Here is a 21,006-nt window from a genome sequence, read left to right as displayed (position 1 = left end):
CCCACGGGGATCAGCGTGGAAATTCGCGACGCTCCATAACCTGAGATGAATGCGTCGTTGACCCCAAGAGCAAACCGTAACGATGAAGTGCTACATATGTGTCGTCACGACCTCGACAGCCCTGTTTTGTTCCATTGGGCCCATCTCTCCTCAGGGCGCACTTCTGGGTTTACCAATGCAGGTCCAGTCCGTCTCGCTCCCGAGGACGCATTTCCTTGTTTACCAATAGGAATCCAGTCCGTCTCACTCCCGAGGACGCAATTCCGTGTTTACCAATGCAGGTCCAGTCCGTCTCACTCCCGAGGACGCAGTTCCGTGTTTGCCAATGCAGGCCCAGTCCGTCTCACTCCCGAGGTCCGAGCACGCACTTCTGTGTTTACCAATGCAGGTCTTGTCCGTCTCACTCCCGAGGACGCACTCTGGTGTTTACCAATCCAGGATCGGTGCGGACACGGTGCCGGCGCCGATCATTTCTATCATGGAGTCTGCGCAGCCAGCGTGGACGCGCGATGTGTCCAGCCATCCGGCCACGACCAGTGCTGAGATGAAACGCTAGGTGCGAACGCAGCACAACCCGGGGGCTGCGGGGGACAGTTGAATAAGATGCCGGAACAGACGCTGCCTCGTCTGCGTTTTCCCCCGTCGGGTTTTTCACGAGAGATAGTGTACCTTATGGTGCGATGAGATGATCACAACTTAAAAGATGTGCTCTGCAAGCACGCCGACAGATGCTGCGCAGAGCTGATGTGTGAGCCGTGCCTCACAGTGAGCATCACTGTTGGCCAGCCGCGTACCCCGGTCGGGAACTTGCGATCATGTTTGGGGCAAGCAAATACACCTGGATCCACATTTATTGTCACGGTGGGGTTGATGTCGTTGCTCCCAACGTTTACAGGCTCCATGCTCCCCTTCCCCTTCCCCTTCCCCTCCTCCCCCATGTCCAAGGCTCTTGCATATTTTATTGACGTATCACGCAGGGATGGCACAATCCACCCTCCCCGCTGTCGGCGCGTGGCCTCCGCGGGTCGCCACGTGTCTGGTGTGGTGTGGGCGCGTCTGACCCTGCTGCGGCCTTGGCGGCCGGCCCGTTGGCGGCACGGTTCGTGCAGAAACCTGTGACGGAGCCCGCCCGCGCCGCCGCGGAGCCAGCAACACCCAGTCACGCTGTACGTGCGGGCGGCACACGACCGGTGCGGCCGCCGCCCGCTGAGTGCGGCGTTGTGAGCTCGCGGGGTGTGGAAACTCAGACCGATCCCGACCCTGCGACCCCGGGCCAGTGCGTGACCTCCGCCGGTCGTCGACTGAGCCGGACCGGCCGGCGTCGGCACCGGCGCCGGGACAGTGACCCCAACCGCTGCAGGCGGCACGCGGCGCCGGTCCGTGACGCCGGTCGGACCTTATCGACCGTGCGGCCCGGCAGCGCCCGTCTGCTGCTGAGCAGCCCCCGCCAGTGTCGTGATCGCGAGCCATGGCTGGCAGGCGCCGGTCGGCGCGCCTTGCCCCAGGGAGCGCCGAGGACGGCCGCCCGGACGCCAAGCGGGCGCGCCGGCCGCCGGCCGCCGCCCGAGCCGGACCGGCCGGCTCCTCCGAGGTGCGACACGCGGGGCTCGCCGCATGCAGTGCTCCCTCGGGCTCATGACGGTGTTGGCGGGCTGCGTCAAGGGTCAGGCGGACGCTTGAGCATTGGTCTGGTGCGATTGGTTGGGAGGCTGATACAGACTAACTGTGCCCGTTGATGGATGGGGTGTCACGTATTTCGACTGAGTGATGTTAGGTTGCAGTACGCTCCAAGGGCCGCCGCTGTCCTCGGCCATTCTCCCCCGTCGACCATCGACTCGTGGCCGTCAGGCGACGCTCGCAGCCCGTGCGGGCGCTCTTACCCGTCACCCTCCCGCCACCAGGCACGCTCGGACTCGTCCCCCGACAAGGACAAGGGCCTGACGCCTGGCTCGCCAGCGACCGTGCGGCAGGAGCTGCGCACGCTCTGCTCGTCCCTGCCCGTGCTGCACCCGGCCATAGGACTCAGCTGGTACAAGGCGCTCAAACCCGAGTTCGGGAAGCCCTACTTCAAAAAGGTACCGCCCAGCGCCGCTCCGGTGTCGCACATGGGTATCCTTCAGGCTTGCGAACAGCCCCACGCGGCGTCTGTGCACCGCTTTGTTCCGCCATAGTCTGGTTTGGGCTTACGTCAGGGCGTGGTACATCTCGTGCTGGGATGGTGCAAACATTACCAGCTGTTACGGCATTCTAGATGTCACACGCACGCACACGCACGCACGCATGTGCGCCCGCACGCACGCCCGCACGTGCGCCCGCACGTACGCCCGCCCGCCCGCCCGCCCGCCCCGCCCGCCCGCACGCCCGCACGCCCGCACGCACGCGCGCACGCGCGCACGCACGCACGCACGCATGCATGCTCGCTCGCTCGCAGATGTATATATATATATATATATATATATATATATATATATATATATATATAAACCTGTGACGGAGCCCGCCCGCGCCGCCGCGGAGCCAGCAACACCCAGTCACGCTGTACGTGCGGGCGGCACACGACCAGTGCGGCCGCCGCCCGCTGAGTGCGGCGTTGTGAGCTCGCGGGGTGTGGAAACTCAGACCGATCCCGACCCTGCGACCCCGGGCCAGTGCGTAACCTCCGCCGGTCGTCGATGGTCGTGATTTCGTGTATATATATATATATATATATATATATATATATATATATAACCAAAACTTCGCGTCGTGATTTCTGGACGGTGGTGACACCTATACACATACACATGCACGCATGTATAATGCGTGCATGTGTATGCACGCATGTGTATGCATGTGTATGCACGCATGTGTATGCACACATGCACGCATGTATAATGCGTGCATGTGTATGTTTGTACTGTGATATTACAAATCTGCGTGTAGATATATATGTATATATATATATATATATATATATATATATATATCTGTCTATATCTATATCTATATCTATATCTATATCTTTATCTATATATATGCGTGTTTTATTAAAAAATCACAGTGGACTCCGTATCAGTGATCTTTTTGGATGTTTTCTCTAGGAACGATACACATCCGCAAATGGGAAGCTCTAATTCACAAACAAACAAATCTGCGTGTAACGCTCCATCTGTATGGAGGGTCACCATCAGGGCGCACAGCACCGGAACATGAAGTGTTTTGTGTATCGCGGATGAGCGCCGTTGCATGACAGTGATGAGCATATGTAATGCGTGCATGTGTATGTTTGTACTGTGATATGTATATAGTATGTCTGCGCTCTACCAGTATTAAAAAAACAAAAAACGGTGTCTGGGCATGAGCTCCGTGTTGAACGGTCAATGGAAATACGTGAATATACTCTTGTGTAAGCATTACATTGCAATCTTTGATAACGTAGTAATCATTACAATGATTAGCTTTCCGGCTGCGAATTTTCGGCTGGTATGTTTTCACACCACCTGGCCGGCGTGAGCAGGCACGCTCCGCAGCACCGCTGGTGGCGCCACCTTCGCGTCGTGATTTCTGGACGGTGGTGACACCTGTGCTGATGCGCGTACGACATATCCGGCAGCTGAGCGACTTCGTGTGCGCGGAGCGGCAGCGCCACACGGTGTTCCCGCGCCACGAGCACGTGTTCTCCTGGACGCTGGGCGAGACCAGTGATGTGAAGGTCGTTATCCTCGGCCAGGACCCGTACCACGGACCTGGACAGGCGCACGGTGAGGCTGCGATGGCGACCTCAGACTCAAATAGATCACGGTCAGCTACGCGGCAGCTTATGGTCACGATGAAGGGATGGGGGGGGGGGGGGGAGGGGGATAGCACAGACGAGGTCGTCAAAATAATCTGCCCGCAACACAGAAGACTTATATTGCACATGTTATGCGTATTTACGTGTTAGTTAGGTTTGAAATTATGCCGTGCGGGAATTGCAGATTGTCTTCATTACGTTTATTGTGCCATGCACTGTGTGTGTATGAACATATCACCATGCATTTATTTCACGTACAGTGCAGGCATTGCGGAAAGTATACGAAAAAGTAATCTCTGGTGGAGGGGAAAATTACGCACGCACGCACGCACGCACGCACGCACGTACGCACGCACGCACACACCCACACACACCGCGCCGGCACGCGCACACGCACACGCACGTACTCAGAGGACCGGGGGTGTTATGATACAATATTGGCTGCCGTGTCTGCCGTACGCCAGCCTCTCGGCAGCCGATCCCGCCACACCGGCGCGTGCTCGCCGTAACGGGGCCCGCCTCTCCTCCGTCCGGGCGGCAGGCCTCTGCTTCAGCGTGCAGCGCGGCGTGGCGCCGCCGCCCAGCCTGCTCAACATGTTCAAGGAGCTGGAGTCGGACGTGGAGGACTTCCGACGGCCGGGCCACGGCTGCCTGGCCGGCTGGGCGCGCCAGGGCGTGCTGCTGCTCAACGCGTGCCTGACGGTCCGCAGCGGACAGCCCAACTCGCACAAGGACATGGTGAGCGACCTCGGTGACGGCTGTAACGGACAGCCCAACGCGCACAAGGACATGGTGAGCGAGCTCGGTGACGACTGTAACGGACAGCCCAACGCGCACAAGGACATGGTGAGCGAGCTCGGTGACGACTGTAACGGACAGCCCAACGCGCACAAGGACATGGTGAGCGAGCTCGGTGACGACTGTAACGGACAGCCCAACGCGCACAAGGACATGGTGAGCGAGCTCGGTGACGACTGTAACGGACAGCCCAACGCGCACAAGGACATGGTGAGCGACCTCGGTGACGACTGCAGTGAACAGACCAGCTCGCTTAAGAACATGGTGAGCGACCTCAGTGACGACTGCAGCGAACAGACCAGCTCACTTAAGAACATGGTGAGCGACCTCAGTGACGACTGCAGTGGACAGTCCAACGCGCACAAGGACATGGTGAAAGACCTCAGTGCTTACTGCAGCTGACACACCTGCTCGCTTAATGACATGGCGAACGAGTGCAGTGACGACTATAGGACAGGCAGACCAGCTTGCTTGAGGACATGCGGAACGATTGCGGTGACAACTGCAGGACAGGCAGACCAACTGAAGAGCGCTGGTAGGGTGTAGCTTACGGTACATGAGACTCCTGTGGCTGTAAGGTTCGCGATCTCTTGCCGATCATGGCGAAGTGATTCGCGGCACACCTGGTAGGAAGTCTTGACTTCACCTTCCGCGTTTGTGGGCCCGGAGCGCTTGTAATGTGTGAGATAAAATTCCAATGCTATGTTACATATATTCCAGCATTAGGCCGATAATGCGAATAATTTCATCCTCTAAGAAAGCACAACCACTAGGGCCTTTACACGCAGGTTGCGTTTATCAATGATTCGCAAAATAGGACACGGATATCAGACGCACATAACGCAATGAGTTTGGCATACTAAATCGCAGCCACAGTTCTGCTTTCCGTAAAAGGAGTGGAAATCATGAAGGTACATTTCCACGCACATTTCATTTTACGTATCATGCTATCGCGTTTAAGGGTGCACCATAGTCCCTACGTAGAAAATTACGTGGGCTATGTCGGTTTTCACAATACGATATTACCGATTGAGTACCGGCTGAAGGACTCACACCACTGAGCAACTGCAGCACACAGTCCGACTGGGGGGCCGTGTGAGCGGTCCCAGCAATCAGTTACGATGAGTAGTGCATGTAGCCCGCATTACTTGCATGCACAGGACTGCATGCGCTGGTTAGAAACTCTGTATGCTGTTTGGTACTCTCGTAACTCGGCCAGAAAATGGAGTGACTCATAGGCAGTTGGTGCTGTTATGGTTTTCATGGCCACGAGACAATCACGCCGCACGCGAACGGTGAGAGCATTGGCATACATGGTACTTTATCGTTTTTCTTCTGCAGCGACTGGCGTCTTGTTCAGGTGGTGTCTGACATCTCTTGCAGGGCTGGGAACAGCTGACGGATGCTGTCATCCGGCATATCAGCACCAACCTCGAGCACGTCGTCTTTCTGCTGTGGGGCTCCTATGCTCAAAAGAAAGGATCTCTCGTGAACAAAGTATGTTGGATACTCCTTGCTTTGCGGCTATCTGATTGCGCTTCGGCTGGTGTGGTTCCGGAACGTGTACATATATATATATATATATATATATATATATATATATATATATATGTATATATAATGTTCCACCAATTGTAAACGCCACCGGATGTACGCCGCCTTGGATTATTGCCTCAACGCCGGATGCACTGCCTGGACGCTATTGACGAGCCCTGCGGCCCAATTATTTTGTGGCCTCCGCACTCTGAATGCCCGCATTCACTCGACGGTCGTAGACGGCTGCCGCCGCCCTGTCGGTGCGACGCGCTTTACGCGCGCCTGACGTCCGACCAGCTGTCGGGCGTGTGTCGCAGTGTCACCTGGTATGAGCGGTATCGTCACCGGGCGTGAGCCGTAGTATCACCGCGCGTGAGCCGTAGCATCACCGGGTGTGAGCCGTAGTATCACCGGGTGTGAGCCGTAGTGTCACCGGGTATGAGCCGTATTGTCACCGGGTGTGAGCCGTAGTGTCACCGGATGTGAGCCTAAGTGTCACCAGGTGTGGGCCGTAGTGTTACCGGGTGTGTGCTGTGGTGTCACCGGGCGTGAGCCGTAGTGTCACCGGGTGTGAGCCGTAGTGTCACCGTGTATGAGCCGTATTGTCACCGGGTGTGAGTCGTAGTGTCACCGGATGTGAGCCGTGGTGTCACCAGGTGTGAGCCGTAGTGTTACCGGGTGTATGCTGTGGTGTCACCGAGTGTGAGCCGTATTGTTACCGAGTGTGAGCCGCAGTGTCATCGGGTGTGAGCCGTACTGTCACCGGGTGTGAGCCGTAGCGTCAACGGGTGTGAGCCGTAGTGTCATTGGGTGTGAGCCGTAGTGTCACCAGGTGTGAGCCGTAGTGTCACCAGGTGTGAGTCGTAGTGTCACCAGGTGTGAGCCGTAGTGTTACTGGGTGTGAGCCGCACTGTCACCGGGTGTGAGCCTTAGTGTCACCAGGTGTGAGTCGTAGTGTCACCAGGTGTGAGCCGTAGTGTCACTGGGTGTGAGCCGTAGTGTCGCTGGGTACAAACAGCAGTGTCACCGGGTGTGAGCCGTAGTGTCACCGGGTGTAAGCCGTAGTGTCGCTGGGTACGAACAGCAGTGTCACTGGGTGTGAGCCGTAGTGTCACTGGGTGTGAGCCGTAGTGTCACCGGGTGTGAGCCGTAGTGTCGCTGGGTACGAACAGCAGTGTTACCGGGTGTGAGCTGCAGCATCACCGGGTGTGTGTCGCAATGTCACCGGGCCAGTCATGCGCGCTGTGTCCCGGCGACACGCGGCACGACTCCGGGGAGTGGCTGTCCGCCGCCGGCCCGGTGGTGACTGATGGCGCCGGCCCGGGCCGCTCGGCCGCGCTGATGACGCCACTAAATGGACCCGCCAGCGGCACGGGAAGGGCGCAGAGAGGCCCGTGCGAGCCGTGCCGCCACGCCCTCCGACCACACGGCCGATCCCGGAGCACGGACGGCGCGACAGCACCCGCGCCGCGGCGCGGCTATCCCCAGGGCTCGGCAGGAGTGCGGGCACGTTGACGTTGATTTCAGAACTGCAGGCTCGAAACATCGCCCCACTGGTGCCCAGCACACATGTTTCGGCCCGCTTGGTTTGACTTTAATCGCAGTCGGCGTTTTGTTCTTCGAGCTTTTCCTGATGCGACTTTTACCCGTATCGTCCCTCACTCCGTTTTGCTTTTTATCCGTTGGCTCTTTCCTTTTCGACCGTAATCTCGCCCGGCTTTTATCTCTTTTGCCTTTTTGCCCTCCGGTACTTCAATTCGAATTTTATCCCTATCGACTGTTGCCGTTCGACTTTTTGTTCGAACGCCAGCTGGGGAGGAACATAATGCAAACTCGACTACCCACTCTTGAGTGTGAGCCCGTCATGCCCAATGACTAGGCTTGTATGTGAGGTGTTGCGATGCGGGATTCGTCCCGGCATAGCTTCGGTATTCGGATCAAATGTGGTTATCGACTGCTGTTTCCAGCTTTGGAATGGGCTATAAATGTGCGGGCCCGGAGTGACGCCCAATGCTCATGTTAGTAGCAACCTGAGCGGGGGTTCTTCATCCGAAACGATGCTATGTTCGGAGCGAGGACGGCGCCATTATTACCTGCGCTGCCGCGCCTGTGGCTGGGCGATAAGGCCTCCTGTGGCATCGTTTTCTTTCCCCGAGATCAAATAACACGTAGCTTTTCCATTGCAGCAGCGCCACCACATTCTGACATCGACCCATCCGTCGCCGCTGTCTGCGCACCGGGGCTTTCTCGGCTGCCGCCACTTCTCAAAGTGTAACGAGGTGAGCGCGCCATTGCCCACTGGACGTCTCTTGTGTGCTGCGCTAATTAGGCCTGCACGCGTGTCGGCGACCGCTCCCCTGTCGGCGGGTTATAACCTCCGGTTTACCTCACACCGCTGCGCGTCGTTTGCGTGGATTTCTGCAGGCGTACGGCAGGCGCCCTAGCGTTTCAGTAACGCGGCTGGGAAACTCACGGGCGGCGTCGGACCGCGGCTAGGCGTCTGCTCCAGGGCAGAAACCTGGCGGGGACGGCTGTCCATGTCGGGTATTGATTCGTCGGCGGACGCATTGAGTGCAACGGAGTGCGTTTGTTCTTTGCTGCACAAGCGATGTTGCACAAGCGGTACAAAAATATCACTTCGTTGCCAACAGACGTCATGTTCTGTTCGAAAGTACCTGATTTGGCCCTACCGGGCAATCAATCGCGCGGGGGTGCGGGGTAGCCCGTGCTATTACGCGAGCATGTGCGCAAGACGCGTATAAGACGACGCATATACGCGTAGAAGCAAGTTGGTCTTACAAAACGGCCGGGGTATTCGCCCATGCCGCGACAACCGCTTTTGATCACTGGTTCGACAGAGGACGTTTTTCGTGAAATCGGCTTATATGGATGCTGCTGGCACGATTCAACGCAACATGGGTCCGACAAGGGGCCGAGGGCCGTCACATAAGCGACCACCACCGCGACTCAACGTTCCTGGCAGCTCTGGCGGCTAGAGAATCGCGACAGTGCGCAGGCAGTCGTGCCAATGGGCAAAGTACCGAGCTGGCGCCGCACTGTGGGCGCTCCGAACGGCCCCTGTCGCGGCCGCCCGCGGCGGCAGCACCGGCCAGTTATGTAGTCAGGATCTATGCCTGGGTTGTGAGCGAAAACGGCTGACGTGGGCCGTGTTCGCGACACAGGACGTCATGCCTGCAGTGTTGACGACACAGGACGTCGTGCCTGCAGTGTTGGGACACAGGACGTCGTGCCTGCAGTGTTGGGACACAGGACGTCGTGCCTGCAGTGTTGGGACACAGGACGTCATGCCTGCAGTGTTGACGACACAGGACGTCATGCCTGCAGTGTTGGGACACAGGACGTCATGCCTGCAGTGTTGGGACACAGGACGTCATGCCTGCAGTGTTGGGACACAGGACGTCATGCCTGCATTGTTGGGACACAGGACGTCGTGCCTGCAGTGTTGGGACACAGGACGTCGTGCCTGCAGTGTTGGGACACAGGACGTCATGCCTGCATTGTTGGGACACAGGACGTCATGCCTGCAGTGTTGGGACACAGGACGTCATGCCTGCAGTGTTGGGACACAGGACGTCATGCCTGCATTGTTGGGACACAGGACGTCGTGTCTGCAGTGTTGACGACACAGGGCGTCATGCCTGCAGTGTAAGCGACACAGGACGTCATGCCTGCAGTGTAGGCGACACAGGACGTCGTGCCTGCAGTGTTAGGACACAGGACGTCATGCCTACAGTGTTGGGACACAGGACGTCATGCCTGCAGTGTAGGCGTCAAAGGACGTCATGCCTGCAGTGTAGGCGACACAGGACGTCATGCCTGCAGTGTTGGTGACACAGGACGTCATGCCCGCAGTATTGGCGACACAGGGCGCCATGCCTGCAGTGTAGGCGACGCAAGACGTCATGCCTGCAGTGTAGGCGACACAGGACGTCATGCCTGCAGTGTAGGCGACACAGGACGTCATGCCTGCAGTGTAGGCGACACAGGACGTCATGCCTGCAGTGTTGGCGACACAGGGCGCCATGCCTGCAGTGTAGGCGACACAGGACGTCATGCCTGCAGTGTAGGCGACACAGGACGTCATGCCTGCAGTGTAGGCGACACAGGACGTCATGCCTGCAGTGTAGGCGACACAGGGCGCCATGCCTGCAGTGTAGGCGACACAGGACGTCATGCCTGCAGTGTTGGCGACACAGGGCGCCATGCCTGCTGTGTAAGCGACGCAGGACGTCATGCCTGCAGTGTTGGCGACACGGGGCGCCATGCCTGCAGTGTAGGCGACACAGGAAGTCATGCCTGCAGTGTTGGCGACACAGGACGTCATGCCTGCAGTGTAGGCGACACAGGACGTCATGCCTGCAGTGTAGGCGACACAGGACGTCATGCCTGCAGTGTTGGCGACACAGGGCGCCATGCCTGCTGTGTAAGCGACACAGGACGTCATGCTTGCAGTGTTGGCGACACAGGGCGCCATGCCTGCTGTGTAAGCGACACAGGACGTCATGCCTGCAGTGTTGGCGACACAGGGCGCCATGCCTGCAGTGTAGGCGACACAGGGCGCCATGCCTGCAGCGTAGGCGACACAGAACGTCATGCCTTTGTACCGTCATGTGAAGACGGCAGTAATGCTGTGTGACGCCGCTCCCTGGCGCTGAGCCCCGGACTGACCCGCTCCGGCTCCGGCAGCTGTTGACCCAGCACGGCCGCGCGCCGATCGACTGGAGCAAGCTGCCGCCCGAGTGAGAGCTGCGGGAGGACGCGGCAGCGCTGACGTCACCTAGGGAGCGGTGGCGTCGTGACGTCACCAAGGGATCCCGACGTCAGCGCCGTGCGTGCGGCGTTTGTCAACCGGGGACGGCCGAGCGCCCACCCCGGGGTCGAGTGACCTCGAGTTCGGAGTGGGCCGGTGCCGGCGCCGGGTTACAGTCCGCCTCGTTTGACCAGAGTAAGACCCGGGTACAAACTGAAGGTTGGGGAGGGGAGGGGAGGGAGGGGAGTACGCCGGCGTGCGTAAGCCTTGATCCACTGGATACCGTACAGGCCATATGCAGTGCTCGTCTACCACGTGTGCTTACTTTGCCACGTCTGATTTGTTCATCTTGCATGGTATCTCCGTGAGCTTTGATCCAGCGCTGCTGTGTGGGCGGCGATCTTGCTTCGCTGACGAGGCACGGCCCAGCGCCCGTCTTGATACGCTCAATGGCTACGGGTCAGCGGAGCAGCTGAACGTTATTCGATGTGTTTTGATGCCGCGGAACTGAGTGTTTTTTTGTGCTGATGGAGTTCAAGTGTGACGCCTGGGTAGATCGAGAATGAACACGTTTTTAGATGTTATTTGACATTCTATCGCAACGCAAGAGGGTATAGAGTTGCAGGCGGGGATAATATGCCGCTTTCAAGTGATGAGCGTTTATAAGGAAAAGCACGGGAAAATGAAGGCAAGCTACATTGAAGAGAAAGGCTCAGTTTTGCCAATGCGTGTTCTCAAAAGTGGCAGGAAGCTATGTTCGGAACCAAACATTATCTATAGCTTCAAGTTTTAATCCCGGCATAATTTTCCACAAAAATGCCACATATTGATGTAGGCATGTTACGTGGGCTCAGTACGATCAACCAACCGATGCGCCCAAAAGCCGAGCTGACCGCCTCAGTGCCATTGTGATCTGGGTGCGTGGACCGGATAAACCTTACTTGAACCAAACGGTTATGTCCGACACGGTTAAACTTCCAGATTATGTCCGACGCGTCCGTCGCGCCTTTTCACAGCCTGATAAATTTGCAGCCGTTGGTCCACGCGGTTTTCGACAACCGTTGACATTTTACGGAGGTTTTCCCGTCACGTGTTGGAGGGCATTGCATGCAACTTGTTTAATCAGACGTGATCTTCGTGTGACGTTGCAAAATAGCCGAGGCTTAGCACCGCCATTAATTAACACGGAAAATGGAAAATTTGCGAGTTGCGAAACTTGACGCGACGCGGGTGGAAGCCCGCTCCATGTCCCAACAGCCCGCGGGCGACGCCGTTTCACCATGAATTGCCGACATCGACAGACGTGTGAGCGACCACCTGCTGTGGATAGGCCACCAGCGATTGTGCGCCAACTGTAAATTTTGCGCCAACCGCCATTTTTAGTACGCTAGGTGTCTGAATTTGTTGCAGAGTATTTAAACCTGGTTTATGATGTGAGGGAATGTATTTGCCTGTTACGCTGTCCGATCCTGTCGCTTCCTGCGGTCTGGGCACGGACACCATCCATTGGATCAGCTGGGAAGGAATCTATGCGACATTTTTTTCGAGCGTGCATCACGAAGGATGGCAAACCATAAAGGTGAACAGCTGATGAAGCTGTGAGGGATATCCACCAATACACTTGCCCGTTTTGTCAATTCTTAGGCCGTAGTGCAAACAAACGATTGTGAATGTATAGATTCGTCGGCAAAGATGGTCGCTGACTGGGTATATCACCTGCAGGTTTTGGAGCGATTTTTGTTGTAAGTTAGCACGAGAGTGCTTTAATGGTCAATGGTGTGGCAACTGGTGAGCGCGTCTGTCTGCTCTCATTGAGGACGGGCGGTAGACTCCAAATGACATGCGCATGGGTTCCAACTGCTACCGACTCTTCTCGCCCTTTTTTTGTCATCACGATAGTGCTTACCTCCACGAATTCGCCAGATTTGGTCCTGCGTGGCACTATTGTGCCGCGTGACCCAGTTCCATTCCAAGTGTGAGGGCTCGAGCGGAAGCCAGCGCCGCTCGTTCTCCGGTGATAGCTGGATTTCCTGGCGTGTATGCTAATGCACGCCTCGGATCCGGGCTCCACTAAAGTGATTAAGCGCCTCCGAGCGTATCCTGCCTGCCTCCGGCGTCGCGAAACTTTTAAATAAGCCAGACTGCATGTACTGCGAATCTGTGTGGGCTCCGCCCCTGGCTGCCTCAGCAGTCGGCAGCGCCCGGCGTGCGTTCTATTCACCTCAAGCGCTGCCACCCGCGCGCAGTCGGCCGCCGATCCGCAGCCTGTCGGGGCGGCCACAGCCGGGGCCCTGCGCCGCCTCTGGCCAGAGGCGGGCGCGCGGGGGCGGCGGCCTGCGCGGGCCGTGCCAGGCGCCCCCGCCGAACGGCCCGTCCCGGCTGGCGACCTGCCCATACCAATCACGTAATGATAGGGCGCCAGCCGCCGGTACTAGGGCATCATTCCGAGCAGACGGCGGTCGATATGCGTCACCCTCTGTCGCCCTGCGCCGCCCGCGCGCTGGCCGAACCCTTATCGCCGCCGGCTGCTCCTCGGCCAATAAAGGGTCAATCGGGTTGGATGCGCGCAGTTGCAAACTCGGCCGCTGGGCGGCGCTGCCGGACGGGGTAATTCGGCTCGCGGAGCGCAGAGTGAAATTTCACCGCGTGTCGCCGTCGACGTGGGCCGTCGACACAGGCATTGTTTCGGCTCTAGCAAGCTAGAAATTGAATGAAGTGGACGGCGGGAGGCTCGCCGGCGGACGCGCTTTAGCGAGTGCCTGCGGGCAACGACTCTCCCTCTTCGGAGAAATGGCGTCAGCTGGCCCCAGCCCTCCCAAGGGCCGAGAATCGCAGCCTTTTTCTCTTCCCAGCTTTTTGAGTGGCGTAGAGTTGTTCCAATGATGACTGCAGCTGTTGGCTGTTCAATAATGATATCCGCAGATTCGTGAGTCGACTCCACCGTGCTCTCGGTAGGGATGCATGCCGTAACGTTCGAGAATCCCGTAGAACTGCCCGCCACGGCGTTGTCTTCTGTGGCTTTGTTGCTGTCATGCCGCACGCTCCGTCGCCCGCAAGCTACGTCACGGCCAATGTCGGTGTTGGACCCGGGGGCCATGGCTTTGGAGCCGTGGCTCCAAAGCCTCGGCTCCAAAGCCATAGCTCGATCCCGGGTAGCACGTCTCGAGAAGGCGGTGCAGGAGATCCGGGCCACCTCGCACTCCGTCACGCGCCTTCCGGGATTGGCACGCATCCAGCTATCCACCGCATTGTTGCAGGCACTTCAGCAACTTCAATACCGCTACACCCAGCGGTTGCATGCGGTGAGTTGAGTCCGGTTGAAGTGTGATTATTGTCACGCCGTTTTCCCGAACCAGCCCGACAACTCGAGCGGCCTATGATGGTCATCGAGGATGATGACGTGCTTGCCCTCTGTTGGTGGCTTCACCACAGACATGAAGTGGTGAAATCACATCAGGAAATCTGATCGGTCCAGCCAGACTTCGTGTAGGTGCCCACTGAGCCTGACGGCGCGCCGTTCATCAGACTTGGCAGTGATAGCTTAAACGTTCATCTTCATCCTACCGCAGATGAAGACTGGAGGTAAGTACGCGTCAGGAGCGTTGCACCCACATAAAACAGTGGACGCTCTGTTGCGCTCTCCCCCGTTCGTTTTGCTCACTTTTTACACCTTTACTTTACTTAGGCTTCTTTACGGTAGTCACACCGGTCTCATCCATGTTCCAAATTGACATTGGATCGTATTCAACGCCGTTCAGCACTGACCCGGATGCTCCCAAGGATTAAACCGACGGCTCGGGTGATGCTGGCTGCCTCGAGACTTCTAGTTGCCAGCGCTGCACGACGACGCAACAAGCCCTGCAGCCAACTTTTCCTATCCATCCTCGCTTTCTTGTCGAGTCGGACTTTGAGGCTCATCTTTTCAACAAACTCGGATGCTTCACACCACACGGTCGAAGGTGTGCGCCCAAAAAGGAGCTTCTCCAGTTCTTTGGTCTTGTAGATCAATTGTTTCTCCGTTTCTTTAGGAATATGCGATGATCATCCGAGACATCCTGACGCCTCCACCTTTTTTGTCTCGGAGACGATGCAATTTTTTCTCGGTATCTTGTACATCTTGAAGACCTTGTGCCGGGAAGATCAACTGCGGATGGCTTGAAGAGTTTTCACGAGGCTATCGTGGCCCTCCGCCCCCCCCCCCCCCCCCCCGATGTCCTAGCTCTCGATCGGGCCATAGGACTAGTCTGAAAATGACAGATGGAAGAAGATTAGGAAATGGGGGGAAAAGTAGGATGATGAGCGGTTGGAAGGTTGCTGTGACAGTGGGTTGGGTGGATGGCGGAGTGCGCTGTGTAGTTGTACGATCGGAAATTGATCCGCGCGTGGGTGGGGTGAGAGTTAGATTAAACATTTATTTTCTCCCTAAAGGAAGACAATGGTAGCATGTAGCATCGCTAAATTTTGAGTAGGTAATCTTAGATCATGTCTGTGTTGTTAGACACAAAATCCGCGAGAATTGCCGGATTATTACGAACATATTTCATGAAAATGCACCTACAACGGTATTTGCACACCTTAATCCTTCATTTCGGAGCGTAACACAATCGTTTAAGAAATGCTAGATGGGCTGCAAAATATAGAGATAAAGGCTTTCTCAAAGCAATGTTTTGGTGAATTTGAAACTGCAATAGGTCATAAGGTAAATGTCCAGTGTCAAATAGCCATTGGGGACGAACGCCCCATGGGTTGTGTTTCCCCATCGATGCGGGGCATCTTTCTCACCCGTACCGAAATTACTTCAAGTGTAACGAGCGGAAATTAGACAATCGTGACGTAGTGACAAATAACATCGCAAACGAGCGAAATATACGAAAATCTGGAACCCAACGTCCAACAATAGGCAAACACGCTATTTTATCAGATATTTCCAACGTTCTTGGTCTATTTATCCTCCGGAAACGTCGAAAAAACAAAAATGCACTAGTTGTCTGGCTCCTGGTTGCATGTCGTGACCGAACTTTTTAAAAGTAAACAAAGATGTCTTCTGCTTCAGATCAAGAATTTAATAGTTGTGCTGTGGTTTTTAGATCAGACAACAAGAGGATGGGGCGTCTTAGCCGCCGGGGCATCCTACCCCAGTCTCCCCTACATCCCGTTCATACGATCAGGTTTTAGTGGCTTTCAGGCGGGTAATTTTGCAAAAGAAGTTCGGTGGGTGAGCAGCGAAAAAAGTTTAACCTTCCTCCCAAATGTACTTCAAAACGGACTTTCTACGAATATGGCCCACTTTCTCATCAAATTGGGGGGGGGGGGGGGCTGGAGTCCCTTGTTCAATTGAAAAGGATGTAATTATTCCGGTTACTTTCGTAGTCGGTGACATATAACGCGATTCCCACAATTTGGTGCCTTTGTTTTATAAGCAAGAGGATGTGGGCATGAAGGGCTGAGGCTGCAGTGTAAGAAATCACATTCCTTATTTTGGCGTCACGATATTCCTAATTTGTATCAAATAAATAGCATAGATCGTAGCGATCTGAAGAATTGCAGCTTGTAGGAACGCCACCAGAGGTCAATCAAGGTCCGAATTCGTAAGATGCTGTTCGAATTGGGACTGAAAAGTATCATTTTTTTGTGGTTATGGAATTCATTTCACACAGATGACGATCGACCGTTTAACTCCTGACTTCTGACTGCCGGCCGCAGGTCTTCATTAATAAGAAGAATAGCCTGAACTATACAACATGAGCGGATACAAGACATGAGGGCCGGGACATGGCAGCACAGCACGGCACAGCACAGAACAGCGCAGCGCGGCGCGATGCAGATAACATAGGACAGAACGCATGACAAGACGGGACAGTAGACGTCGCAGGGAATAGCAAGGACGGTGTACATGATAACAAGGAAATAGCGGAGGACAAGCCAGAGGACAACGCAGTCAACAGAACAGAGGACAGGCCGGAAAGCGGTGAACAGGGGATTGAGTAGATGACGGAAAAACGCAGACGACACGGAGTAGGTGGCAGAACGGGGCGACCGGGAGCAATATGGGGCAGGACTGAACAGAACAGATGGCGGTGCAGCACAGAACTCGGAAAGATTCAGGAATAGACAGGACAGAGGACGGCACGGAGCAGGGGACAGAACAGATGCATAGTGCAGGGTACGGCAAAGGGCAGTCCAGTCCAGGACACAGCCTGCAGTAAAGGGCAGCAAACAAAGAACAGAGGACGTGAAAGGCGACGGGGACGAGTGAAACACGATAGCGCCGGCCTGTGCTATCTTGACCTATAATGTTCAGTCTTACACTGTTCTGTCTTGTCCTGTCCTGTCTTGTCATTTGCGGTGCGGGACGGGACGGGACGGGACGGGACGGGACCAGACTAGGACAGGATAGGACAGAACAGGATAGGGCAGGATAAGGCAGGGCAGGGCGGGGCAGGGCAGGAAACGACAGGGCTACTCTCCAGGAACAAAACAAAGGACAGGCCAGGGGAGCGAGAAGGACGGGTCAGCGCAGGGTAGGACGGGATGGACTTGTTCTGTTTTTTCATTATTTGTCTATTTTTCTTCTGTGTTCTCTCCTCTGACTTTGCTTTCTGCCCGGGCACTCGGCCCTCTGCTCCGCCCTGTTGTGTGCCGTTTTCTATCTTTTGTCCTGCACCTTGTCCTTTTCTTTTGGCCTTTACTCCGTAGTGCCCTACCTCATGTAATGCTTGGCCATCCATCCGGTCCTTTCCTCTACCCGACCTATCCTCCGCCGTGACCTGCGCTCCGTGCTGCTCTGCTTTACGTCCAGCCCTGCTCTCCCCGTGCTTTGCCCTGCTTGGCCTGCCTGGTTTCTACGGTGTGCATTGCCTTGTCCATTGCCCATCGCGCCGCCTTTCGCTGTCCTGACCTCTCTCCTGCCCTCAGCCTTGCCCTCCCTTGTGTCGTTTCGCTTGTGCCCTGACCCGTCCTCTTGTGCTCTGTCGTGTCCTCTGTCGTATCATTTGTGCAGTTATCTGCCATATCTGGTACTATATTGCCAAATAACCGATGCGATCTTAACCTCAAGTTGGCATCATGAAATGAAATCCCAAATAACCTTAACATCAAATTGTCAGCATAGAGATCAGAGGGCATGATGGCGCCTAAGGCAGAGCAGTGCGAAGGACAGAGCAGGGCAGAACCCCGGACGGAAGGGGGACATGCCAGGACGGAGGGTGCAGAGCAGGACAAAAGGCAAAGCAGTGCAAAATACGGAGCCGTACGATAGACAGAGCAGCATAAAAAACAGGGCGGAGCAAAAGGTATGCACAACAGATAACTGGGCAGGACATAAATCAGATGACTTAGTAGAGGACAAAGATCCAAGGGCTGAGGATAGAGCGCAGAAAGCAAAGGACTGGAGAGGTGCATACAACATCCGCCCTGCCCTACCCTGCTCTGTACTGTCCTCGCTGTCCTATCCTGTCCTGTCCTGTCTATTCTGTTCTGTCCGTTTTGTTCTGTTCAGGACGGGACATGGCTGGTTTTAAGATAGCACGGAATAGAATCGGCCTTGTTTTGTTTTGTCGCTTGACCTTTGGCAAATTTTTTATCTGTCCCTGCCCTAAATAGTCCTCTGTCCTGTCCTGCCTTATCTCAACTGCCATCCGGTCCGTCCTCTGTAATCTGTATCCCCATCCTCTATTTTGTCCCTTGCCCAGCCTCTGTTCTTCCATCTATGTACCCCTTTGTTTTGTTCTTGTTTCTGTCCGCCGCCCTGTCCTCTGTCCTGTTCTCTGATCTATCTCCCTGTTGCTTTGCCCTGTCTCGTCGTGGATGTTGAATAGCACGGTCTCGTTGATGTCCTGTATCCTGTCATGTTGCATGCTTAGTAGATTGGACCATGCTGTTTTGCTATGCTAATGACAACCAGCTGTGACTAGCAGTGGTTTATCGGGAGCCAAGTGATCGATCCTTTGCGTGTTTACAGGATGTTTACATAACATTTCTGTGATGAAACCGAACACTTTTTTCAGCGTAACTGGGAGGCAGGACTACGTGCTTCTTTACCCGAATAAAATAATCTGGGATCTCAGACGCTGACAGAACTTTGGCAGTGTCAGTCAACATTGCAGAACTCCTGCTCGCTCCGCTCCCCCTACAAGGCATGTGACTGTTTTTGCTGCGGCCCTAGCCGAAAAAAGTTTGAGCAGTTTACTCGTCAGTCCCATTGGCTTAAACATGGGCGAGGGCTTCTTCTTTTCCATACTTCCCTGGTTGGGCTAAAGCTGTGCAACCCAGAAAGCTAAGTTATGCTTGAACAATTTGATGTGGAAAATTATGCGTCAATGAGCTTATGATGTGTAGTGCAAATGCAAATGGTTTGGTCATAAGCGTTACAACGAAAGGGACGACGCATGTAAATGTTTGTCTATAGACTCCGTCCGCATAGTTACGGCAAAACTACTATGCAGGACAACGGGTACGAGCAAAGACAACTCAAAACTGGAATCAGTTTTAAATCACCGCGGCAATAAAGGGGCGAAACTCGCCCCTGGCCCAACAAGTCTGGCTATTTTTTTATGCTGTACGTGTGGAGTACGATCGGAAAGGTTGCAGCTAAGGTCAGGGTCAAATATCACCCTTCCCCCTGCTCGGCAGAAATAACGCGGCCTGGTGACGTGGAAGCAGCCTGGAAAGTTCTGAGTAATAGATACCAAAAGGTCTAAACAATGAAAAAACACAGTTCGATCAAAATTTTGTAGGACAACCAGTATGAATGCAGTTATCCAATTTCGATAATGTAGAAAAAAGCAGAGAGGCTTTAAAAGCTTTGGCTGCGTGTCTCCGAGCACCCTTTGGGGACTGAAGTAGAGGTGACGGCTGTTAGCGTGCCTGATAAGCACTTAGCGGGACTTTTGGTAACTCAGACGAGGAGGACACGTGCAGCATTGCAGCACCCATCACACCGGTGTATGCGGTATTGCGGCAACCATCACATCGACGTATGCTGCACCGCAGCATCCATCACACTGGCGCGATGGCAGAGTCTAGATAGAGTTCGATTTAGCATGTTTGCGTGTGTGACTTTTGCGTGACCAAGACGAGGGCAGGCAAGGTCACCCCCGTGATCTGTGTTTTAGTGAGATGAAAACTAGTGTTTCAGGCACGGTTTGTCCGGATGCAAGTGGGGATGCGAAACGATGTCTCCTCTTTGCGCATATCAAAAAAGAAAAATGGGGATATGTTAAAATACGAAATGCTGGACAGGCCACGATGAAAGGCGAGGAAGAAGGCTGATTTATTTCCTAATAGCATTAGCCACCCCATTCCCTGGAATGCCGCTGTGATCTGGGATTGACAGGTGAACGAACATAGCAAACGAGGTGTGAGTCGGAGGCGGCTGGTCGCCTTGAAATCGGACCGATCCCTGACACCCTAAACGTATGAAGTCCTGTACCTATCTGATGGTCCTTATAACGCTGTAATGCTGTGTGCTTGTGTGCTGTAACGACTTCTTTGCTTCGTAATTGATCCTTGAGGTCGCGCGTATTTGTCTGTGCTCGCTATTCGGGTGCACGATTTATGCCTTGCTGTTCCTTCGTGGTCGGTCTGTGTTGTTCACTGTATCAGATAACCTAACTGCAGTGGTGCATAAGGCGTTTCTGCTGCTTCGTTGCGTGAGCACGTATGCACTAGGGTAGCGCGCCGTAGAACGTTCTGGAGCGCCCCCCCCCCCCCCCCCGAGATTGGAGGTCGCCCGCCGACGCCCCGCGGCCCCGCGGTGTATATAGACTGCGCATGCTGCGTAGCGTCAAACGAGGTCCGACCACGACCAGGGTCGCGGCTCTGCATAGCTTACATAACGCGAGCGAGTCGGACTATCTTGTGGCCGAAAATAGACAAACTTTTTACGTACATTTTTAACGTACAGTGAGAAGAAGAGCGCTGATCGCGAAGGTGAAGCGTTACATTGGTGCCTCTGACCCAAATCAAGACTCAGCGGATCTTCAACGTCGAACCGGCTTCTCGTCTCAAACCAAGGTACGGCCATTGAAGTACAGGTTCCGGTTCACGCGAGTCATACAAGTCGCTGGATCACCGGAATGAGCTAGATTATTTGGATTTTGGCACCTGCACCTGCTGGAAGCTATTGCAA

The 21,006-nt window shown here is 55.2% G+C and overlaps 1 protein-coding gene across 1 annotated transcript; it reads left to right on the top strand.

The window, feature by feature from the left end:
- Positions 1–744: 744 nt before the first annotated feature.
- Positions 745–11,528, top strand: LOC119111270 (uracil-DNA glycosylase). Its single transcript, XM_037235090.1, has 7 exons — positions 745–765; positions 1,902–2,075; positions 3,593–3,740; positions 4,314–4,510; positions 5,954–6,067; positions 8,293–8,385; positions 10,814–11,528. The coding sequence occupies exons 1-7, from the start codon at positions 745–747 to the stop codon at positions 10,868–10,870; spliced, it is 804 nt and encodes a 267-aa protein (XP_037090985.1). The 3' UTR covers positions 10,871–11,528.
- Positions 11,529–21,006: the final 9,478 nt, after the last annotated feature.

Source organism: Pollicipes pollicipes, unplaced genomic scaffold (genome assembly GCF_011947565.3).
Source record: "Pollicipes pollicipes isolate AB1234 unplaced genomic scaffold, Ppol_2.1 Scaffold_7261;HRSCAF=8764_pilon_pilon_pilon, whole genome shotgun sequence".
Lineage (NCBI taxonomy): Eukaryota > Metazoa > Arthropoda > Thecostraca > Pollicipedomorpha > Pollicipedidae > Pollicipes > Pollicipes pollicipes.
Note: the sequence above shows the minus strand (reverse complement) of the source record. Positions and strands in the feature narration are given on the sequence as shown.